This window comes from Lynx canadensis, chromosome D4 (genome assembly GCF_007474595.2).
Source record: "Lynx canadensis isolate LIC74 chromosome D4, mLynCan4.pri.v2, whole genome shotgun sequence".
In the NCBI taxonomy this organism is placed as follows: domain Eukaryota; kingdom Metazoa; phylum Chordata; class Mammalia; order Carnivora; family Felidae; genus Lynx; species Lynx canadensis.
This window is the reverse complement of record NC_044315.2, coordinates 79,703,547-79,727,485: the sequence shown is the minus strand read 5'-3', so window position 1 is coordinate 79,727,485 and position 23,939 is coordinate 79,703,547. Positions and strand designations below refer to the sequence as shown.

General features: G+C 39.1%; 1 protein-coding gene across 1 annotated transcript in view; it reads left to right on the top strand.

The window, feature by feature from the left end:
* MEGF9 (multiple EGF like domains 9) overlaps window positions 1–23,939 on the top strand; it is an 89,120-nt gene that overhangs the window by 23,286 nt on the left and 41,895 nt on the right. The window contains exon 2 of the mRNA XM_030293686.1: window positions 20,966–21,167. Coding sequence (XP_030149546.1) covers window positions 20,966–21,167 — 202 coding nt within the window. The remainder of the gene's footprint in view (window positions 1–20,965; window positions 21,168–23,939) is intronic.

Sequence of the window (23,939 nt, the reverse complement as noted above, 5' to 3'; positions counted from 1 at the left end):
CCTGTTTTAATAGGGTCTTTGATTTTCTGTGACTTCCCTTCTGGGTAAGAGACATTGATAATTCATTGGCAAGTATGATTTGTTTTTGCTACAGGAGAAAACTAGGTTTTTAGGACATGAGCATACCTTCGGGCCCAGGTAATGATAAATTTCCTGTGGTCATAACAACATGCACATGCTCTTGGCATTTATTTTTCTGGCTATCTTTATCAACTAACTGGATTATTTTAGCAGCTACTAAAAGGTCTGTTTGCCTTTATTCTTTTCCAATCCATTCTTTACACTGCAGCCCAAGTTACGTTTCTAAAATGTAGATCTAATCATGTCATTCTATCTTGTGTAAAATTCATCCATGGCTACCCAAATGCCCTTGTGAAAGCCTGTCACCTGTCACCTGTCACCACTCCTGCCTCTTATTCTATACCCATGCCACAGTGAATTTTTCTCAGGTCTCTGTGGTAGTATGCTCTGTCTAGATTTCTTCCTCTGGAAAGTCTTAATTAGGTGTTTTTCCCTGTGCAAACATATATACCATGTTTTCCCATAACATTGTGTGCATATTTCCAGTTTAGTACTCATCAGACTATATTGCTCCTTTGTTTTTCTCTCTGCTGTAAGTCTGTAAGCTGTATGAGGTCAGGGACCATAGCTTTCTTCTACTTTGTTGTATCTCTGGCATCTAGAAATTCTATTCCTCATTTCTGGTACAATATTAATTTGTTGAATGATTGAATTAATCATCCTGTGCCCTGCCAAGAATCTTCTCTCCAGCAACCTCAGGGAAGAATTAGCGTTCTCTGTTTTCATGTTCTTTATGTTTCTTACCATCTTTTAGTCCTGTTCATTCATTCATTCATTTATTCATTCAGTTACTTACAGAACATTACTTTGAACCTTTTAAACCTCCTAACTTTTCCCAGAAGCATGTGTAAAGAACATGTGAAAGGAAAACTAGTGCATATATTTATCATATGCTTCCTTTGTCCATTCTACCTAAAATTGCATTTCCCCAACACACATACCTACAGTTCTTCCTCCTCTCCCCAGCCTCTGCCGTGTTTCCCTTCCCCACATCGCATTTTTGCTTTACCATTTAACTACCTTCTAAAAATTTTTTTAAATGTTTCTTTAATTTTGAGAGAGAGAGGGAGAGAGAGAGAGAGCAGGAGTTGGGGAGGGGCAGAGAGAGAGACACACACACAGAATCCAAAGCAGGCTCTGAGCTGTCAGCACAGAGCCCGATGCGGGGCTCGAACCCACGAGATCATCACCTGAGCTGAAGCGGACCCTTAACTGAGCCACCCAGTCACCCTGAGCCACCCAATTTAATTACTTTTTGACATACTAGATGTTTAACTTGTTTGTATGTCTCCCCACTGCTAAGATATAAGGTTGATGAGGGCGTGAATTTTGGTCTATTTTATCTGCTGCTATATCCCCAGCACCTGATATCCTGTCTGGCACATAGTAAGCCAATATATATTTGCTGAGTGAATGAATAAATTCATGCCCTTGGATGTACATTTCTTTTCCTTTTTACCCTTTCAGTGCACCTGATGCAGCCTTGCTTACAGTACTATGCTACTTGTTTTCTCTGTTTCATTTCTTGGACTTTACATTTAGTCCTGTTTTGAGGCCATAATTTTGGCTACCCCAGACAAAGATTCTATTTACTGATTTTATTGCCTTAGGTAACCATCACCCCACTTGCATCTGACCTCTACATCTCCTAACCTGGATTCTGAAACCCAAGAGCCGTGTGTGTGTGTGTTGTGTGTGTTGTGTGTGTTGAGTGCACATGCATGTGTGTTGGGGAAGGGTGAGGATGCATTAAGGGATAAGTCAGATGTAAAACCTGTTCTTCTAGAACCTAGATAGGACAAATAGATATAATTATACAAGGTTGAGTAAGATAATATTATTAATGAGAAATGTTAATTAAGGGGAAGAAAACATGTCTCATAAAAAATTATGAAATATATTAAGCTTCCAGAAAAGTATAGAAAGTAATATAGTGAACATCCCCTAAATACCTACCTCTCAGCTTTATAATATTTGAGTTTTCTCCCATACTCACCTTGGATTTTTTTTTCATTTTGAAATAAAATACTAGATATGATTAAAGCCTCAAGTGTTTGTCCTTTATCCCATTTTCTTCCTTCCTTACTCAGACATAACCATATTCTGAATGAGGTCCTGTGCATTTAAGAACATTTATACACAACACACACACACACACACACACAAATATCGTGTTGTTTCAATGTTTTAAATTTTGCATAATGGCATCTTTTTAAAATTTTTTAAAATCTTTATTTATTTTTGAGAGAGAGACAGAGTGTGAGCAGGGGAGGAGCAGAGAGAGAGGGAGACACAGAATCCGAAGAAGGCTCCAGGTCATGAGCTGTCAGCACAGAGCCCAACGCGGGGCTCGAACTCACGAACTGTGAGATCATGACCTGAGCCGAAGTCTGATGCTTAACTGACTGAGCCACCCAGGCGCCCCGCATAATGGCATCTTATCATGCTTTTTTCACTCAGCATTTTTTTGAGATTTATCTTTGTTGGTTCACATAACTCTAGATCATCTGAGTTGCTGTATAGTTTTCCACTATATAAATATACTGCAATATATTAATTTTCTTATTGGTAGTTACTTCAAATAATGTATTTCTTTCCTACTTCAAATAATGTTACAATGGACAACCTTGCACATGTCTCTTTCTTCCCACGTGGGAGGATTTCCCTAGGGCAAGGCTCCTCAAAGTGAGTAGGAATCACCTGAGTATCTTGTTAAAATGTAAATTCTGACTCAGTCTGAGGTGGGCCTGAGAATCTGTGTTTCTCACAAGTTCCCAGGTGATGCAGATTCATGGACACACACTGAGTTGCCAGGCTCTGCTAGGTTGTAGCACATCGTCATCTTTCTGGGTATTGTCACGTTGCTCTGTGAAGACCTTATATAAGTTTATATTTCCATCAGGAGTGTGTGAGAGATTTGGTTGTTCCAGGAGTAGCGTCTTTTAGCTTTAATCTGTAATCACCCTCTCCTTAAATTTAGATCGATTTGGGGGAAGGAAAACATTAAAAAATAAAGCAAATTTACTTCAGTAGATAGCTTAATTTCAACATTTCTTAGGAATTGATCTAAATTACATATATATTTTTTAATAAAAAATATTTTATAAAAATTCACCTATCTCTTTTCAAACAGTCACTCCATTTATCATTGTCAACCCAGATGGGGTTCTGACTTTAGAATGAACTATCTATCCCCAATTGCTGAAAGGGAATAACTGTGTGTCAGGCCCTGTGCTACATTGTTTCATATAATCCCAACGTTTGTACTTGCTCGCAGCTAAGTGGTAGAACCAGTGTTTGTAGTCTGGTCTGTTTGGCTTCAGAGTTTATATGGGAAATTAAGTTTACTACTCTTAGCCCCAGTTACCTGTACGAAGAGAGTAGACCAGACAATCAGATTCCTAAGTCCCAGCTCTTTTAGCTTCTACCCCACCTATTTTTTAGATTATGATTAAAGAACACATAAAATTTACCCTTGTAACCATCTTTAAGTGTACATTTATGTAGTGTAGAGTATATTTACATTGTTGTGAAACAGATCTCCAGAACTTTTTCCTTTTGCAAATTTGAAACTCTATCGATTAAAAAGAACTCCCTCTTCTCTCCTTTCTACTTCCTAATCCCTGGTAGGCACCATTCTACTTTCTGTTTTCTTCTGGTTTCGACTACTTTAGATGCCTCATATAAATGGAATCATGTAGTATTTGTCTTTTTGTGACCGGCTGATTTCATTTAACATGATGACTTGGAGGTTCATCCATGTTGTAGCTCTTGACAGGATGCCCTTGCTTTTTTTAAGGCTTAATAATATTCCATTGTATGCATATCCCACTTTTTTAAAATCCATTCATCCATCAATGGGCCTTTGGGTTGCTTCCGCATCTTGACTATTACCAATAATGCTTTAAACAAGGGTGTGTAAATGTCTCTTTAAGGCCCTGCTTTCAGTCCTTTTGGATATATACCCAGAAGTGGGGTTGCTGGATGGTCTAGTAGCTTCATTTCTACAGGAAACTCTATGCTGTTTCCCACAGTGATTGCACCATTTTACAATCCTGTCAGCAGTGTGGTGATGGCTTTTAAAGGTACAGAAGGTAGTGAATGGGATACTTGAAATCAGATGTGAAGGAGGAAGAAGAGGTAAATTCCACTACAGTGGAGGTAAATTTCACTTAGCCTCTATTTCCTGAGATATTTTAGGCTAATATCTTTGCTTCTCCAAGACTATTACTTTAGGAGTGGAGGAGGGAGCCAAATTATTTCTTTTTTTGATTTATTATTAACCACTGGTACCTGAGAACTTCTGAGATTCTTTTTTTTTAAATTTTTTTTTTCAACGTTTTTTATTTATTTTTGGGACAGAGAGAGACAGAGCATGAACGGGGGAGGGGCAGAGAGGAGAGGGAGACACAGAATCGGAAACAGGCTCCAGGCTCTGAGCCATCAGCCCAGAGCCTGATCGGGGCTCGAACTCACGGACCGCGAGATCGTGACCTGGCTGAAGTCGGACGCTTACCGACTGCGCCACCCAGGCGCCCTAGATTCTTAACTTCCATTAGTGTCTTGGCATTAGGGAAGTTTGAGAGTTGTGTTTTGTTTTGTTTGCAAAATTACATGTTGGTGTTCCAGATTCTCATTAAAAAAAAAAAAAAAAAAAAAAAGCCTCCTGATCTATTTTAGTGTGACTTCTGACCATTTCTACTTGAGCATCCTATGAGAGTGTGTGTGTGTGGTGTATGTGTGTGTGTAAAGAGGGGTGTGATTAGGTTCTAACAGCTTGTACAAGAGCAGGACTGAGCAGTGGAGTCGGAAAAGGGGTTTCTCCTCTCTCCTGCCCTTATTTTTGAATTTGAAGTGTTACCCGAATGCTTAGTCATGATGATAAAGCAAAGAACTTCCCAGCTTGCAGTGTAGAACAATGTTTATGCTGTATAAGTGTTTGATAATAGTGAAGAGTGGCAGGAGAGTGGGAAGAATTTGTCAACATGTTTGAGGAGTAAGAGGATTAGAGAGGGCACACAAAGTAGATAGCCCACTTCCAGTTCCAAAGAAAAAAGCACTTCTTTTAAGTGTCCTTTGCAGTAACTCAAGGCTCAGCTATTTCACTTGGCTCTTAACTCCAACTCTGTTCAACTTTTAGTACTGCAGACAGGTAGATTTTATGCCTTGCCGTATTTATTTATTTATTTAAAAAGTAACCAGATTTAATTTCTCTTATGATATGCAGACAGGTCTCCGTATGTTCGCAGAAGCAATCTTTACTAGTGACCTTGCCCGAATTTAGATTATCCTGTTAGACCGCTACAGTTGTTTACCTGTAAATCTGTCACCTCTGGTCTCCTCCCCTCTGGTCCTCCCTTCTCATTGCTACTAAAGGTAAGCTAATCTCAGCCGGACATCTATGGACATCTGACTTTGGGGAAATTCCTTCCGTTCTCTGTTCCTCCATTTCCTTATTTTGTCCCCTGTATCACCTGACCTACCTTAGAGACAGGTGCCTTGAAAGTTTTAAATGTTCAGGCGTGTAAAGTATATAAAACAGTGCCTGGCATGTAATAAGTAGATAAAAAAGTAAACAATAAGTAGTAGAGATCATTACTGTTGTCGTTGTTATTTGTGTTTTTGTCGCTTTTGCTTCTGAAGCCTGTCTCTGGCCACATCAGTACTCTGCTCAAGAATTTTCCATGTTTCCCTTTTGCTTATAGCAAACTTTTTAAGTACATCAGAATCACTTTCAAAGCTTGTTAAAAATGCATATTCCTGAGACCCCCACCAGAGATTTCAGTGGGTGTAGGATGGGACCCAGAAATTAGTGTTTCACTATGCTCCCCAGGTGATTCTGAAAGCAGGTGGTACTGGTTTGGAGGATTGTTCCACATAGGATAAAGTCCCCAAGTATACCTTTCTAGTATGTATTTTCTCCTCCTATTCCTCCCCGTCAGCCTTTGCTGCAACCATAGTAAGTCGATTTTCCCTCTACTTACACATCCCTATGTACCTCATGTATTTTCCCAAGATGGTATGGCATAATTTTGTAATCAAATACATATTTATTCCTAATAATCTATAAGCCATCCATTTAATAATATGCTTATATATTGGCTGGGATGAATGTTAAGCTATAATATATGGGACCAACCTTCTTTTATTGAAAATTAGAAACAATGGGGTGCCTGAGTGGCTTAGTTGGTTTTGGCCCAGGTCATGATTTTGGCCCAGGTCATGATCTCACAGTTTGTGAGTTCAAACCTCATGTCGGGCTCTGCGCTGACAGCATGGAGCCTGCTTGGGATTCTTTGTCTACCCCACTCTCTGCCTCTCCCCTGATCTTGCGTGCACACATACACACATGCTCCCACTCTCTTGTTCTCAAAATAAACAAACTTAAAAGAAAAAGAAAATTAGGAACAATTCCTAGGTTAAGTCACTGGGTGCCTTAGGATAGTATGTTCAAGCTGACCTTTTGTCTTGCTCTCTTTACGCTCCTTTTCTCCAAACTAATTTTCCAGGTATTACGGTGAGCAAATAGTTCTAGCCTTTAAGTTGCTCAGCTGTGCTCTGTAAATAGACACACTAAGGCAAATCTAATACCAACCTCATAAGCAATCGGCAGCACTTGAAAATGAAGCTCTCCTCTTTTTCTTAGCCTTTCTTTTCTATTGCTACAAAATTAAGGCATTGAGGACATTATTTGGGGTAATTTGAGTGCATTCAGAGATATCTGATGGTCGCTATTAGTTCACAATTTTTGCAATCTGTAGGGCCATCTAAGGATGATACATTGCTAAAAAATGGCTTATAATTAAAATGTAGGGAAAGAGAAAGCCCTGTCCTGGGGTTTTTTTTCCTTGTCTCCTGTAATTCTTAGAAAATCCTCATAAATTAGGTATCATTATCCCAATTTTATAAAAAATCTTTACAGGGGAGCCTGGGTGGCTTAGTTGCTTAAGCATCTGGCTCTTGATTTTTGCTCAGGTCATGATCTTATGCTTCATGAGGCTGAGCCATGCATCAGGCTCTGTGCTGGGTGGCGAGTCTGCTTAAGATCCTCTCTCTCCCTCTCCCTCTGCCCCTCCCCCCTCAAAAAAATATCTTTAGAAAGTAAAATACAATAAAAAATATTAAATGTTTAAAAATATTTACAGAGGGCATAGATTAAAATTTTTTTTTAAGTTTATTTATTTATTTTGAGAGAGAGAGCACGAATGCGAGCTTGAGCTCGGGAGGAGTAGAGAGAGCAGGAGAGAGAGAATCCCAAGCAGGCTCCCTGCTGTTAGCACAGAACCGGATGTGGGGCTCAAACTCAGGAATCTTGAGATCCTGACCTGGGCAGATATCAAGAGTCAGACTCTTAGCTGACTGAGCCACCCAGGCTCCCTAAGGGCATGAGATTTAAGATCATAAACAATGGTTTCAGTATTTGAACACAGGTCCCTTGACCTCATAGACTGCTCTCTTTCTGCTCTAGCCTGGAGCCATATTTTACATTGCTCAAATTCATTTTCTGTATTTGTTCCCCCCTCCTCTTCACCTCCCCTCAAACTGAAGGATATTGTGAACGTTTTGTAAATAAAAAGGTTCATATAAATTCAAAGTTTGATCGTTATTCTTTCAAGCCATGTAGGCTGTATTTGGTCATGTCTTTCAATACATTCTAAATCTGATAATAGCCAGAAAGAATAAAATGTCCTTCAAAAAGGTAAGTAATAACTTTTACTAATTAGCGAAATTATTTTTTAATGTTTTTATTTTTTGAGAGAGAGAGAGTGAATGGGAGAGGGAAAGAGAGAGAGGGAGAGAGAATCTCAAGCAGGCTCTGTGCAGTCGGCACGGAGCCCAACGTGGGGCTCTATCCCAGGAACTGTGAAATCATGACCTGAGCTGAAACCAAGAGTTGGACGCTTAACTGACTCAGCCACCTAGGAGTGCCCCAAATTAGTTTTTTTTAAAAAGCCTTGAAGGGGCGCCTGGGTGGCTCAGTCGGTTAAGCGTCCGACTTTGGCTCAGGTCACGATCTCGCGGTCCGTGAGTTCGAGCCCCGCGTCGGGCTCTGTGCTGGCAGCTCAGAGCCTGGAGCCTGCTTCGGACTCTGTGTCTCCCTGTCTCTCTGACCCTCCCCCGTTCATGCTCTGTCTCTCTCTGTCTCAAAAATAAATAAACATTAAAAAAATAAATAAAAAAAAAAAGCCTTGAAAAATGCAAACAAATAGGAAAATGGTGGCACAAAAAGAAATTTTTGTGCCTGTGTTCAGGTAGCTGTTTTGTAGTTCAGTACCGTCTGCATCCAGAATTTAGAGAGATAATGGAAATACTAATTAGCAGTATTATTTTATTTAAAAATTATTTTTAAAAATATTTATTTATTTTGGAGGGAGAGGGGCAGAGAGAGAGGGAGAGAGAGAATCCAAGCACACTCAGTGATGTCAGCTCAGAGCCTAACCTGGGGCTCGATCCCACAAACCGTGAGATCATGTCCTGAGCCCAAATCAGGAGTTGGGTGCTTAACCAACTGAGCCACCCAGGTAGCCCTGGGTGGCTATGAGAATGCATTTAAATAAAATAAAGAGGTCCTGAATATTAAATCATGAGTATGTTTTTGGCTCTGAACAATAAATTAAGACTCAGTGACCAAAAGCAAAGGCAAGGTGTTCTAAGTCTCCTGCTGAGAATTATTTTTGTGTCTCGAGCAGCTGTTTCCCCCACCCTACTGTTTGGTAATCATTTGACTTGATGTCACCTGCTTACAAAGAAAACAGACTGGGGAAAAAAGCCACACTAAGCCCAGTGGCATTTAACAGTCGTAGGTGGAAATTTCTATTTTTCTTCTTTTTCCCCTTCTCTCCTTCCCTTTTTATTTTTTTTTTTTTATTTTTTTTTTAAATTTTTTTTTTTTAACGTTTATTTTATTTTTGGGACGGAGAGAGACAGAGCATGAATGCGGGAGGGGCAGAGAGAGAGGGAGACACAGAATCGGAAACAGGCTCCAGGCTCTGAGCCATCAGCCCAGAGCCTGACGCGGGGCTCGAACTCACGGACCGCGAGATCGTGACCTGGCTGAAGTCGGACGCTTAACCGACTGCGCCACCCAGGCGCCCCTCTCCTTCCCTTTTTAAAAGGAAGACAGCTCGGTGGTGAAGTCGAATGAGGAAGAGCACTGGAGTAAAAGGAACCTGGGTTTGAATGCTGTCTCACCGCTTACAGTAACTCTGTGGTCTTGGGCAGCTCTTTGGTTTCTTTAAGTTCTAGTTTCCCTCTTCATATTCCCTATTCCGGATTCATCCCTGTTCTTGCAAGGTTGTTGTGAAGCTGAGTGCTCATTTAAGTAAAATGTGTGACTGACAAAGGCTGAGACGTTGTAGGTAATAGTAAGTAGTAATTACTTTTATTATGATTAATAATAAGGCTGACCTGGGGATTAAGATAAGCCTTGTGTGAAATGCTTTGCTCTGTTTTAACAACAAACTGTTGTGGTTGAGGAAACTCAGAATTATATCTACCGATAGCCAGGTAAGATGTGACCTTCAGTGGGAGACCTCACTCCATTTAACTTAAAAAGAGAAGTCTTACTCAAAAGAACCAAGGGAAAAACCATTAGAAATCATGAGTTCATTAAAATGACTATGTGGACATCTCCAGAAAATGAACTTAATAAATATTTCTAGTTAATAATAATTAGAAGAGGGGCGCCTGGGTGGTGCAGTCGGTTAAGCGTCCGACTTCAGCCAGGTCACGATCTCACGGTACGTGGGTTCGAGCCCCGCGTCGGGCTCTGGGCTGATGGCTCAGAGCCTGGAGCCTGTTTCCGATTCTGTGTCTCCCTCTCTCTCTGCCCCTCCCCCGTTCATGCTCTGTCTCTCTCTGTCTCAAAAATAAATAAACGTTGAAAAAAAATAATAATTAGAAGAGATAGTGGGGGAAAAAATCACACTAACCACTACTGCTGCCACTACCCTTAGTGATAAAAAGTTTAGGATAATCTCACCAAGATATGTATGAAACTCATATACATATATTTTAAATTATGAAATTTGGCTGAGAGATATAGAGGAAGACTGAATAAATGGAGAGGCTTACCTGTGCTGACAGTAGAAAAATTGAATATTGTAAGGAATTTTTGATATGGTAACTTTTAGAATAAATGGAATTAATGGGAAAACCACAATAGGATCTTTTTTGGAGGAAATGTGACAGTAGAGTTCAAACAGAAATGTGAATAGCTATCAACTGAAAGAAAAGGTAAAGGAAGACAAAGGAGTAAAACTCGTTATAAAGCTGCAGTTGTTAAAACTTTTATTTTTTTTTACTGCACTCATACGAGAATAGACAGATCAAGTTAATAGATCAGAATCAGATTCTGATGTCAAAAATGTATTAGTCTATCACATAAAAAGGACCACAGTTTATTTAACCATTCACCATTTAGGTTCTTTACTTTCTTTCTTTTGTTCTTTCATTCTTTCTTAGTTTCAGGTGTAGAATTTAGTGATTCAACACTTACATGCAACATCCAGTGCTCATCACAAGTGCCCTCCTTCATGCCTGTCACTCATTTAACCCATCCCCCCATCCACCTCCCCTCTGGTAAACATCAGTTTGTTCTCTGTAGTTAAGAGTTTGTTTCTTGGCTTACTCCTCTCTTCTTTTCTCCTCTTATGATCATTTGTTTTGTTTCTTAAATTGCACGAGTGAAAGCATATGGCGTTTGTCTTTCTCTGACTGACTTAACTTGCTTCTATCCATGGCATTGCAAATGGCAAGATTTCATTCTTTTTTATGACTGAGTAATATTCCATCACACACACACACACACCCACACCCACACACCCACACACACACACACACACACACACACACCCACACCCACCCCACATCTTCTTTATCCATTTATCAGTCAGTGAATACTTAGGATGTTGTTGATAATGCGGCTGTAAACATTGGGGTGCCTGTATCCCTTCAAATTAGTATTTTTGTATCCTTTGGGTAAATACCTAGTAGTGTGATTGCTGGATCATAGGGTAGTTCTATTTTTAACTTTTTGAGCAACTCCATACATTTAGGTTAATTTCAGTTTTTAGTTATTATGAAGAAACCTGCTGTAAACATTCACTTATACTTACCTGGGAACATAAGTTTTCATTCCTCTTGGATAAATATCTAGGAGTAGAACTGCTGGCTTATATGGTAAGTATAAACTTAAGTTTATAAGAAACTGCCAGATTGTTTTCTAAGCATTCCGATTAGTAACACGTAAGAGTTCTAGTGGCTCAGCACCACTCGCAGCACAGGGCACTGCCAGTTTTTGTAAATTTAGCCCTTCTATTCAGTGTGTAGTAGCATGTCATTATGGTTTCAACTTGCATTTTCCCAATAAGAGATGTGGAGCATCTTTTCAATTTCTTATTTGTGATACATACAACTTCTTTGTTGAAGTGTCTTTTCAGACAATTTTTAAATTGGGTCATTTTCTTACTGTTAAATTTTGAGAGTTCTTTGTATATTCTTTTTTTATTTAAATATTTTATTTTACTACATTATTATTTTCAATGTTTATTTATTTTTGAGACAGACAGAGACACAGGGAGAGAGAGAGAGAGAGAGAGAGAACGAGAACGTGAGCAGGGGAAGGGCAGAGAGAGAGGGAGACACGGAATCTGAAGCAGGCTCCAGGCTCTGAGTCAGCACAGAGCCCAACACGGGGCTCATACTCGTGAACCGTGAGATCATGACCTGAGCTGAAGTGGACCTTTAATGAACTGAGCCACTCAGGTGCCCCTATTTTATTTTTTTAAGTTTATTTATCTAAGAGAGACAGAGACAGCATGAGTAGGGGAGTGGCAGAGAGAGAGGGAGAGAGAATCCCAAGTAGGCCTTGCACTGTCAGTGCAGAGCCTGGTGTGGGGCTCGAACTGATGAACCATGAGATCATGACCTGAACTGAAACCAAGAGTCAGACACTCAACCAACTGAGCCACCCAGGTGCCCCTAAAGATGTTGTTTTTAAGTAATCTCTATGTCCAACATGGGACTCGAACCTACAACTCTGAGATCAGGACTTGTATGCTGTACTGACTAAGCCAGCCAGGTGCCCCTATATATCTTGATACAAGTCCTTTGACAGAAATGTGGTTTGCAAATATTCTCCCAGTTGGTGGCTGTGTTTTCGTTCTCTTAGTAGTTTTATAAAAAGCAAAAGTTTTAAATTTTAATGAAGTGCAATTTATAAATTTTCCTCTTATGGATCTTGCTTTTGGTGTTGATTCTAAAAGTTGTTTGCCCGCTCAAAATCAATCACATTTTGTGCTATGTTTTCTTCTAGAGGTCTTATAGTTTTACATTTTACTTTTGGGGCTGTGATCTATTTTGAGTCAATTTTTGAACAAGGTGTGAGTTTAGATCAAAGTTCAGTTTTTTGTTTATGGACGCACTTCTGTTCCAACACCATTTATTGAAAAAATTATCCTTTCCCCATTGAGTTTCTCTTGCACTCTGTCAAAAATTGGTTGAGGATATTTATGAGGCTCTGTTACTGAGCTAACTGTTCCATTGACCTTTGTGTCTGTTCTTTCACCAATAACACATTGTCTTGATTACTATAGCTTTAAAGTAAGTCTTGAAATCAGTTACTGAAAGTCTTCCAACTTTATTCTTTGGCTGGGATTTTGACTGGGGTTCACTGAATCTATAGATCTAATTGTTATGCTATGTCTGTCTATTTAGGTCTTTTTTGCCTTGTTTTTTCCTTTAGTGTCTTATAGTTTTTAGCATAAATATCATGCATGTATTATGTTAGCTTTATCCCTAAGTATTTCATATAGGCAGATGGCAAGAATTATCTATATTTTATAAATTGAGGCACTGAAACTCCAGACTTACTGAAATTCACAGAGCTGGCTATTAGCAGCAAATTCTGGTCTTAAGATATCCTGGGTCTTTCTAAGTGGGTTTTTTTTTTTTCTTGTTTTTATTTTTTTTATTATTATTTTTAAAAGTTTATGTATTTTGAGAGAGAGAGTGCAGGGGAGGGGCAGAGAGAGAGGGAGAGAGAGAATCCCAAGCAGGGTCTGTGCTGTCAGCACAGAGCCCAATGTGGGGCTCAATCTCACCAACTGTGAGATCATGACTTGAGCCAAAATTGAGTCGGATGCTTAACTGACGGAGCCAGCCAGATGCTCCTTTTTACTTGTTTATATAGTCAATAGTTTCTTGTAGCGAAAAGACTTGAATTTTGGAGTTATTCAGTTTGGGTTACAATCTGTTTTCCAGCACTGGTTAGTTGTGTGATTCATTTCTGTGAAGACTCACACTCCTCCTTCAGGGCACCTACCGCACAGGATTGTGGGGATGATAAAGGATGTGAGCATGTGAAGTTTTTAGTGTCATATTGGATGTACATGCAGTGCATGCTCAACTTGCATATCAGCTTGGTCATATCAGCTTGGTTATAATTAGTAGTAAAAGCTGGTTGTTACATCCTTTCCCAGAACTTGTCATTTTGTCTCATTAATTAGATGAATTGTCTTTGAATTGTGGAAAACTGGCAGTGAGCCAGGGAAAAGCACTAACGACATGGTCCTTAAGTGTGAGACAGAAAATTTTCTACAAAACCTCTGTCGTTGTTACCCAATTTTTTAAAAAATATTTTTAATGTTTATTTATTTGTGTGTGTGTGTGTGTGTGTGTGTGCGCGCCGCGTGAGGAGAGAGAGAGAGAGAGAGAGAGAGAGCGAGTGAGCACAGGAGCAGCGGGAGGGGCAGAGAGAGGAAGACATAGAATCGGAAGCAGGCTCCAGGCTCTGAGCTGTCAGCACAGAGCCCGATGTGGGGTTTGAACCCATAACCGTGAAATCACGACCTGAGCCGAAGTCAGACGCCCAACCTACTGAGCACCCAGGCGCATCCCCCAATTTTTTTCATGTGTCTTCCATAAAGTAGAAGAAATGTTTTGTGACAGTGAATTGTGACTGGGAATTTTAATGGGTATATTTTTTATTTTAAAAGGTAAAGCTAAAGCTGTTCTTTAAAAGTAGTGGCTTTAAAACTTTCCACGTTTGTGCGAAGTCTGGTTTAATGCAAGAAACTCATCAACTTTAATATTGAATTTCCCAGTTTTGCAAAGATTTGTGACCCTACCCTGGCATAACATAAATGTGAAATGTAATTTGAGTATCAGTGTTATGCTAGGGTAAGACCTTTTATAAAAATAAAAATTCTGTGTTGATAATTCCTTTTCTCTAGAATGAGGCCTTTCCAAGATTCCTTTACTCTAAACCTACAAAGATGGAATATGAGCCGAATAAAAAGTACATTTTGAAATAAAGACACCAGACCCTTAGGAAGTCAGGCCTGTAGTCCAGACAATATTATTGTCATTTTGTATTCTTTTGATGTATGAGCAGAGGTTTGAATTAGGTCTTCCTGCTGATTCTGACAATTACTTTTCCATTTTTTTTTTCAACTTGAAAATCCGGAGAGATGTTATTTTTGTAGATACTATCCTAGGTTTGTGGAAAAGAGTGAAATTTTATGTTGGATAGACGGGGTAGATTCAAAGTTGTTACACTTACATGTATTTCCCTGGTGTTTGTTTAAATAGAGTAGGTTTTTAATGATGAATCTCAAAGGAAAAGAAATAATTGTATATGAAAAAGGGATGAGAATCCTATATATCTTTGTATTTTATTTTTTCTTCTTCTGCTTCATTGTACACAGGAGCACAGAGCTGGTCATGGGGCTCGATCTCACGAACTGTGAGATCAGCACCTGAGTCGAGATCAAGAGTCGGATGCTTTAGCCACCTGAGCCACCCAGGCACCCCTTATAACGTTTTAAATTCTAAAATGTTCCATAGCATTTTGTTGCAGTAATCAACTGAAGCATTAGTCAATTCTTGCTATCTTAATTGTAACATTAGCTTTGAAAAAGACTTGAAGTATCAGTTGGGTCTCGTGTGATGTTAGTGCCACAGTCCAGCTAAATCAGTTACTTGTGGCACAGTTTCTTCTTGCAAAATTAACAATGTAGTCTAGTAAACCTCATGCTTTAAAGAAGTTTTTTGTTTATTTTAAAATATACATCCAATAAAATTTACTCATGATATTCAGTTCTATTAATGTTTTAAATTTTGGTACTAAGATTAAGCACTGAGCCTTGATACATTTTAAATACATGTCTTCTAGCTTTTGCTACTTTAACTATGAACAGAAAATGCATCAAATAAATATTATAGTACATTTTATATGTCTTTGGACTATAGGGAAGAATGAAAAGTTTTTGAATAGCCTAGAGCAGTTTTTCATATTCTTAATAGATAATTTTTAATTCTTTCAATATCTAAGGTATTGAAAGCAAGAGTGAAATAATTGTTGAAAGAATGAAAGGTTCCAGGAACTGAGTTTGCAAAGGTTTTCCCACAATTTTGCAAGAGGCTATAGATAGAATTTCAGGCTATATTCCTGAACCAGATTCCTGTGAGTACTGTGTTAGTTATATTTACAAGTATTTTCCAGTATCTATGCAGAAATGCAATATTTGTTTTGTAATCAGTTAGTTCAGCAGCAGTTGCTGTTATCAATTAACATTTATTTATTCTATGACATTTACATCATGAATTGACTGGGGACACAGTTTTTTTCATTTTCTTACCCAAATCTTTCATTTACTGCTTTTATAGTTCTTTTTTATCTGAAAAAGGCTAACACACTATTGTACCAAAATTGCTTGAGTCTCCAGACATCATAGTTAATTACAACACTCAGAAAGGACTTCAAAAAGAGACAGAGAGAGGACACACTAATTGCGACATAGTATCACAATTAATATTTTTTTCTAAAATCTACCATCAAGGAGTTGCAGATACCAAAACACAATTAAAATTCTCTAGAAGATATGAGGGGCTTTTTACTGAGCAGTGACATGAGGTGGTTAAAAGCTGGATGCAGAAAGAAGCCTATGAGGTGTATAAGAAAAGATCTTAGGACTCTTAAAAAACTGAGAACAAACTGAGGGTTGATGGGGGGGGGGGGGGGGGGGGGGGGTGATAGGCACTGAGGAGGGCACCTGTTGGGAGGAGCACTGGGTGTTGTATGGAAACCAATTTGACACTAAGTTTCATATTAAAAAAAAAAAGAAGAAGAAAAGATCTTTAGTATGTTCAGGGAGATGATCTCTTACCAGGACAGGTGTTTGCACAGAGGGGATGGGAGAGTTTATGGGACTTCTAAACAAAGCTACTCTATATTTATTTTCCATTGCTGAAATGTCCATCTCTTGGCCCTTGGTAAGGAATGTTTGAAAAAGGGCAGTGTTTGATTTAAATGCAATGATTACTTTGGATACTTCTACTACAAAATCATCCTGTGAGTTCAAGTTCTCAGAGAAAAATGCCAACCTACTTACTGTCTCTTCCTTTGGCCTTTATTTATAGTTTCAAGTAGTGTGGACCAGATTTTAGCTCCTTATTCTTCTTTAGGGTTGAGATCATTGTTCTTCAAAGTATTTCATTGCTCTTCAGAAGCCAAACAAAAGAAAAAGATATTGCCAAAGATTGCCATCTCTCTGCTAACATTTATGTACTTTTTTCCTAATTATTTCTCTATAGAGCTTTCCCAAGAACCACAGGGCATTGAAAGGAAACCCACAGCTCAAATGATGGAGAATTTACTTCATGTTTACTCTTAGGCAACCAAATGAGATTTTGGCATTTCATCCAGACTTGTCTGTGATTAGCTTTTGTGTCGTCTTCATACTGTTTCGTTGCCATTACCATTAATACTAGTGACTTAACATCAGTCACGTCACTGACTCCTTTGTGCTGCTCTGCTGTCTAAGATGCTACCTCATTAAAAGTCACCACTTCATCTCTTGTTTTTGGCTGTAAGTCCTTCCCACTGCTTCTCTCAATTGAAATTCCTTTCTTCTTTTTTTATACTGCCTGCCTTCTACTAAACTGCATTATTTCTGCATTAACTCCTGTCTGGTTTCACATAAATGCCAGGAACTGTGAAGGGTCTGAGATTTTCCTCTACTTACAGGCTAACAGGTTATCCTGACGCAGTTTATTGGATATTCATAGTGCTTTGCCTTTATTGCTGTTGCTCATGCTAGTCATTTAACTCGGGTCCTTTCATCTGAGGTCAATCCCTGGGATAAAGCCTCAGATTCTGAGCTCCAGACAGGAAAGATGTACACGCTTCCTGGCACTCGGTATGCTTCTCTTCAACTTCCTTTACTTTGGTTACTTTGGGGAGGAACGTTAACATGACAGTGCATTTTGTCTTCATAATCACCCCTTCCTGGCTGAATGCAGTCTCTCTTGCTGAGATATTTGCCTTGTATGCCGCTACTGTTAGGGTGATTGATACAAGAGGTGTAGAACCAATAAATGCTCTTTTTCTTCCTCTTTGAACCATAGCCTCAACACTTCCGTTTTCGTTGTATTGTAGGCACCCGTATTGGTAATGAAGCCCAGAATACATAGGATACCATCTTATTTTCTTCCTAGATAACCCACAACTTGGAGTTCTGAATGTCAGGACACTAATTCTATTTCTTAAACATTGTCAAAAACCGCCATAGTAATAAACCCGATTCTAGGCTTTCTGGTCCACAGGGTATAACAAACAGAGCTGTGGCCTAGGAATCTGACATCTGAATTCTCCCTATGTTACTTTATCCGCTGTCTCTTTCTTCTCGCTATTGTATTACTTGTTGCAGCACTCCAAACTACCTCCAGCTTAGGTGTTGGGACTAAGTGTTATAGGCACTATATTATGCCCTGTTTACAGATAAGAAAAGGAGGCATAAGGGGTTAGTTAACTTGTCTAAGGTCATAAGGTTAGTAAGTGAGAGAGCTGTAAATGTAAGCCTGTAGCCGTCTGCCTCTACATCTGTGCTCATAACTGCTACACTTTACTGCCTCTTCAAATTACTGGCATACAAGAGCAATACGTAGTAGATGTTGTTACAGATTCACACTGGGGTAATAGAATTAGAGTTTATGGAGGAGTAAGTTTCAGCTGATTCTTGAAATAGGGGAGAGGTTTGAATATGTGGAGAGGAGAGAGCATTTCAACGGGGACAGAATGAACAAAGGTCCAAAGATGAAACTAAGAAGAATATGTTCAGAGGATATTGAAGAGATTGACTTGGTTCCATATAAGTATTAAATACCCAGTGAACTCGGTTAGTACTGAAGTTATCCATTACACTTTAATGAAAAACAAACAAACAGCCAGTTTTTTTCCTCAAAGGTTTTAGATTTATTACATTCCTATAAAAATATACTACTCACCTTACCCCACTGAATGGGAACACTGATTCGGGTTTCAGATGGAAGTACATTAGTAAGGAAATAGTAGAATAAAACTCTCAGTCTTAGAGTTTTTACTTAACCTGTTCATTTTTCTTGAGCTAGATCTGCCCACGCCAGCACAATTTGGTTAGTTTTACTTGTGATGAAACTGGTCCAGCAGGAGGAATTAGATGTATATTGAAATTGTGCCACATTTGGAAGAAAAATGTTATTTTAAGCGTTCTGGTCATTTTTGGTGGCGTGAAGGTCTTACCATGAAGTTGTCATTGGCAGGTTTTCAGACCACTAGACATGGCTTCCTTATTTACAAAAACACACACACACACACACACACACACACACACACACACACACTCACACACACACACACACACACACACACAACCAGAAACTAGAAATAATGTGAAAGCAAGTAACTCTGGCAAAGAATTTGTCATTCTAGTGTAGCCTAGTAAAAATAAGAAAGTTGACTGAGATGGGAAGCTGATACCTTTCCTAAGTTTGGGGCTAAAGAAATCTTGAATTCCTCTCTGGGATTTGTAACTAATTTACTACCCTTGAATTATGCATAAGGTAAATCACTTACCAATATATGTATATTAATTCATTTGACCTATTTACAAATTAGAAGAGATGGAAAGAGCAGGGAGGTTAGGTGACCCCAAAAGTTAGGAACTGAAGAAGTGTGGGAGGTATAGAGTTGGTATGGATGTGGCCAAGTGGGAGTTTCTCTGTGGAATCCTTTGCTTTGACTTGTGTGGATAAGCTGCTTGTGATGACATTAAGAATTTTAATTTCTGAGACTTCTGGATGGCTTGGTTGGTTAAGCATCTGACACTTGATTTCAGCTCAGGTCACAATCTCAGGTTGTGGGATTAAGCCCTGTATCGGGCTCCGCTAAGTGTAGAGCCTACTTAAGATTCTCTCTGTCCCCCTCTCTCTGCACCTCCCCCACATGCACTTTCTTTCTCTTTCTCTCTTAAAAAAAAAAAAAAGAGAATTTTAATTTCCTCTTCTAGACTAGAGGAGCAAACTCCTTTATAACATTCTGTTTAAGACCCTGGATTTGCAATTATTCAGTAACTTTTTAAAAACCATCAGGGGCGCCTGGGTTGCTCAGTTGGTTAAGCGTCTGACTTCAGCTCAGATCATGATCTCATGGTTTGTGAGTTTGAGCCCCATGTCAGGCTCTGTGCTGACAGTGTGGGACCTGGAGCCTGCTTTGGATTCTGTGTCTCCCTCTCTCTCTCTCTGCCCCTCCCCCGCTCACACTCTGTCTCTCTCTCCTTTCTCAAAACTGAATAAACCTTTAAAAAAAAACCATCAAAAATTGGCTCAGGTTGTGACCTCAGTTTGTGAGCCTGCATTGGTCACTGTGCCAACAGCCTGCTTGGGATTCTCTCTCTCCCTCTCCCTCTGCCTCTCCCCTGCTTGTGTGCATACTCTCTCTCAAAAAATAAACATTTAAAAAAATTGTCACAAATGACATTAAATATTTTTTCCAAGCTAAATTTTTGTCCATATAATGCCATTTCACACAGTGCCTTACCTACTCAGAAGTATAATTTGTACCATAGATTTTTTGGGGGGGTCGTTAAACCTAGATTTATAGCTGTTTTGGAGTTGGGGCTATTCCTAAACTGTGTACAAGGTTTTGTTTTATCTGCAGTTGACTTTACTTGTTTTTGACATGCTTACAAAGTCCTGTGTTGATACTGTGTCAAGCCATGTTGAAAATACTTTCTTGATTAAATGAGTATAAACAATAGCAAAAACCAAATTTGAGCTGACCTTTAACTATATCTACATTTAAAGGCTAAAGCCAAGGACCTCTAAATATTTTCATCCAAAGAACTCTTTGAAATGTAGCTAAAGGAAAGTTTATTTTCCAAATCTTGTAACTTAGGGAAGAGATTTAAACTGTGATTGGTTTTAGCCCACTGATCAGGACGACTGTGTAAACTTCCTTGTCTAGGATTTATTGTTCGTCCTCTTCCTTACCTTAAAGTTTCAATTCTCTATTAATTCCTTCCTCGAAAGAACACATTAGTTTATGATTCCAGCTGTAGCACAATTTTGTCTGACCTGTGTAAGTTACCACAGTTAACCATTTGAGCCTCAGGCCTTTGCGGCTATACAATGGGGCTATTTATTATTCAACATGTTGTCATTTCCAGCATGTGCTGTCCGTGCCATGGAGGTAAGCATAGGCCCTGCCTTTGGAGGTTTCCAGTCCAGAAAAACTTAGTGGTATACAGGAAGCACCCCCAATCCAATACACACACTGTAAAAGGTAAAAAGGTAAAAGGTAAAGGGCTAGAAGATGAAGAGTACCGGCAAGGACATTGAGAATGTTAGCTTTATAATTAGGAATGATGTATAGTTTTACATACTTTACTTATTTCCCATTTTAAACAAACTAAACGGGATAGAAAGTGAATTTGAACTAGAATCAATTTTATCCACCCTAACACAACTGTCATGAACATTTATCAGGAAAAATAAAATAGAGTTCATTTTATTAAGAAAGCATTAAATCTTAGTTAATAATGTCTCTTTCCTTCTGTCCTTACAGAATATGTATGTAACTGCTCTGTGGTGGGAAGTCTGGATGTGAATCGCTGCAACCAGACCACAGGGCAGTGTGAGTGCCAGCCACATTATCAAGGGCTTCACTGTGACATCTGCAGGGAGGGCTTTTACCTGAATCACACGTCTGGGCTCTGTCTGCCGTGTGACTGTAGTCCACACGGAGCCCTCAGCATGCTCTGCAGCAGGTAAGCAGCAGAGGGGGGAGGTGAAGTTATTTCATCAAGAAAAAGAAAAGGCGCTGGCTCTCCAGGACCAGACTGGTTTAAATAAAGAGGGGGGGGGGCATAGATTTAGAAAATATTTAATAAAATTTTATTTCCTCACTTTGGAAATTATATTTAATAGCAGAATTAAAAAACCTCTAATTAACTGATAGAGTTCTTCAAAAGCCCCTGGGTCACCAATTTTGCTTTGTGATAATTTCTCTAAATTTCACGGGGAGAAAAAATCATTGAGAAAGCAGTCTCCTTTCTGGAAGTGATAACTTCCTGGCATTTCCAGTGGAAATATTCTTGTTATGTTAATTCACATGCCATTGGAGTTTCAGGAAACTTACTCTTTATTTTTTCTCTTATCAAAATTCTGGAGCTGTTTCTTTGCACGTCTAAGGCTTAGTGTCGGTCATATCCGAATTTCTCTAACTAGTGGGGAAAAGACTGGTTTCGCCCGCACGTTTTGGGGATGAAACTTGATTAAACAAGAATTGTCTGGAAATTGCCTTTAAAATAGTATGTTATTTGGAGGTGACTTAATACAGTAGAACAGTGTCCCATAATCTGAGGATTTGCCTTCTCTGACATTGAACGTAATTATTCTTTGACCTAGTATGAGGCACCTTTTTGTGGACCCCAAGTCAAAACGCTGAAGAGACAGTGTTATGTAATGAAAAGAACACAATCTTTAAAATCAATCTGACTTGGGTGTAGATCGAGGATCTGTTGCCACTTAGGAGCTTTGTGCTTTCAGCAAGTTATTTCATTTCTCTGAGCCTCAGTTTCTTTTCAGGGTTGTTGTGAAGGTTAAATAAATAGATGTATGTAAAATGCCTAGCACACATCACACAATGCATTCTGTTTTGTTTTAATTTCAAGGGAATATTGTTGGCTTAAATGAGAGAGTATTTTTAAAGAACTTTTATCTCCTTGGCAGAAAAGTTTCTTTATAGTAGGAGTAGCTATCTTGCTTTATAAATCATATTGTACTATTATGCAATATTGTATCATAGTGTACTTCTCCTAAAAATATAGATGTGGGGCACCTCGGTGGCTCAGTTGGTTAGGTGTCTGACTCTTGACCTTAGCTCAGGTCTTGATCTCAGGGTTGTGAGTTCAGGCTCCATGTTGGGCTCCACACTGGGCATGGAGCCTACTTTAAAAAAAAAAAAAAGGGGGGCGCCTGGGTGGCTCACTTGGTTGAGTGTCCGACTTCGGCTCAGGTCATGATCTCACGGCCAGTGAGTTTGAGCCCCGCGTCGGGCTCTGTGCTGCCATCTCAGAGCCTGGGGCCTGCTTCAGATTCTGTGTCTCCCTCTCTGCTCCTTCCCCCTCACACACTCTGTCAAAAATAAGCAAACATAAAAAAAATTTTTTTAAAATATGTGAACTTGATTAAGAAGTTTATAACTTCAAATGCAACAATAATCAATGCTTATGACCATTAGTATTTTAAAATAGTTGTTTGTTTTAATCTTCACAACTCTTTACATAGGTTATTAAATCATAAGGACACTAAGTGGCAGAGGACGCATTCCCAGTTAGGATTCCAAACCCAGTGAGTGTTCTTATCACCATGCCATACTGCTTCCATAATGAGAAAGCTGGTAATCATTCTCTTATTTGAAGCTGAGAATACAGCAGTCGCTTATCATTGTTCCCTTCGGTCCGCTAAAAGCATGCCTGCACATCATATTCAGAGGCCCCACCTTTCTTACCACTTTAAAAGATGAGATTTGGAGAAGTTAGTTCATTCTGATATCCAATGGCATGTCTGCTGCTTCCTTTAGAATAAGATTCTGCAAATACATTTTTTCTTGAGTACTTTGGAGAGAGAAAACCGTGTTTACCTCTAGGCCAAACTGCTGTCTTAGAGGAGAAAGAAGGGGAGGATTGAGAGAGAGTTTTAAAAGCTGGAGAGGAGGGGAAAACGGTCATTCTAAAATTCATGTAATATCTTACTCTTTTCATTGATCTTTTATAAATTTTTTCTGTTTTATTTTCCCCTGACAGTTAAGGTCATTAGCTTACATCGGCTAAACGCTATTCTGAAAATAGGTCGTAACTAGAGAGTAGTGGAAAAATGCTTTGGCCTGGTAACTCCAGGATCCAGGGCAGGGGGTCTGTAAACTACAGCCATGAACCAAATCCAGTCGGCTGCCTGTTTTTGCAAATAAAGTGTCATTGGAACACAGGTGCCTTCATTTGTCTACACATTATCCATGACTGCTTTTGTGCTCCAGTGACTAGTTACAAAAGAGACCATGTGGCCTACAAGCCTAAAATATTTACTGTCTGGCTCTTTAAGAAAAAGTTTGCCAAGCCCTGGTGTAGGGTTCCAATCCTTGTAGATATTTCTGGGTAACCATGGAGCTTTGGGAAAATCACTACTTTTTTAAAAGCATTTGTCTTTTCATTTGTGAAGCAGTGGTAATAATCTATGTCCTATTTCTCTCCTGAATATAGTTGTTTTGTCTTAAGGATCAAACAAGAAAATGCATGTGTAAATTTTTACAATCTACACATTCTAGACAGACAATAAAAATAGTACTAGAAGCCATTTATTGAGCATGTACTGTGAGCTAGGGCACTGTGCCACCTGCTTTATGTGCATTATCTCATTTAATTTTCAAAAAACTCCCTTGAGGAGAGCACTATTATTCTCCCACTTTGAATATGAAAATTTTGATGTTTAGGGGGATCGTTAACTTGCGTAAGTTTGTATACGACAGCTACCATTCAATC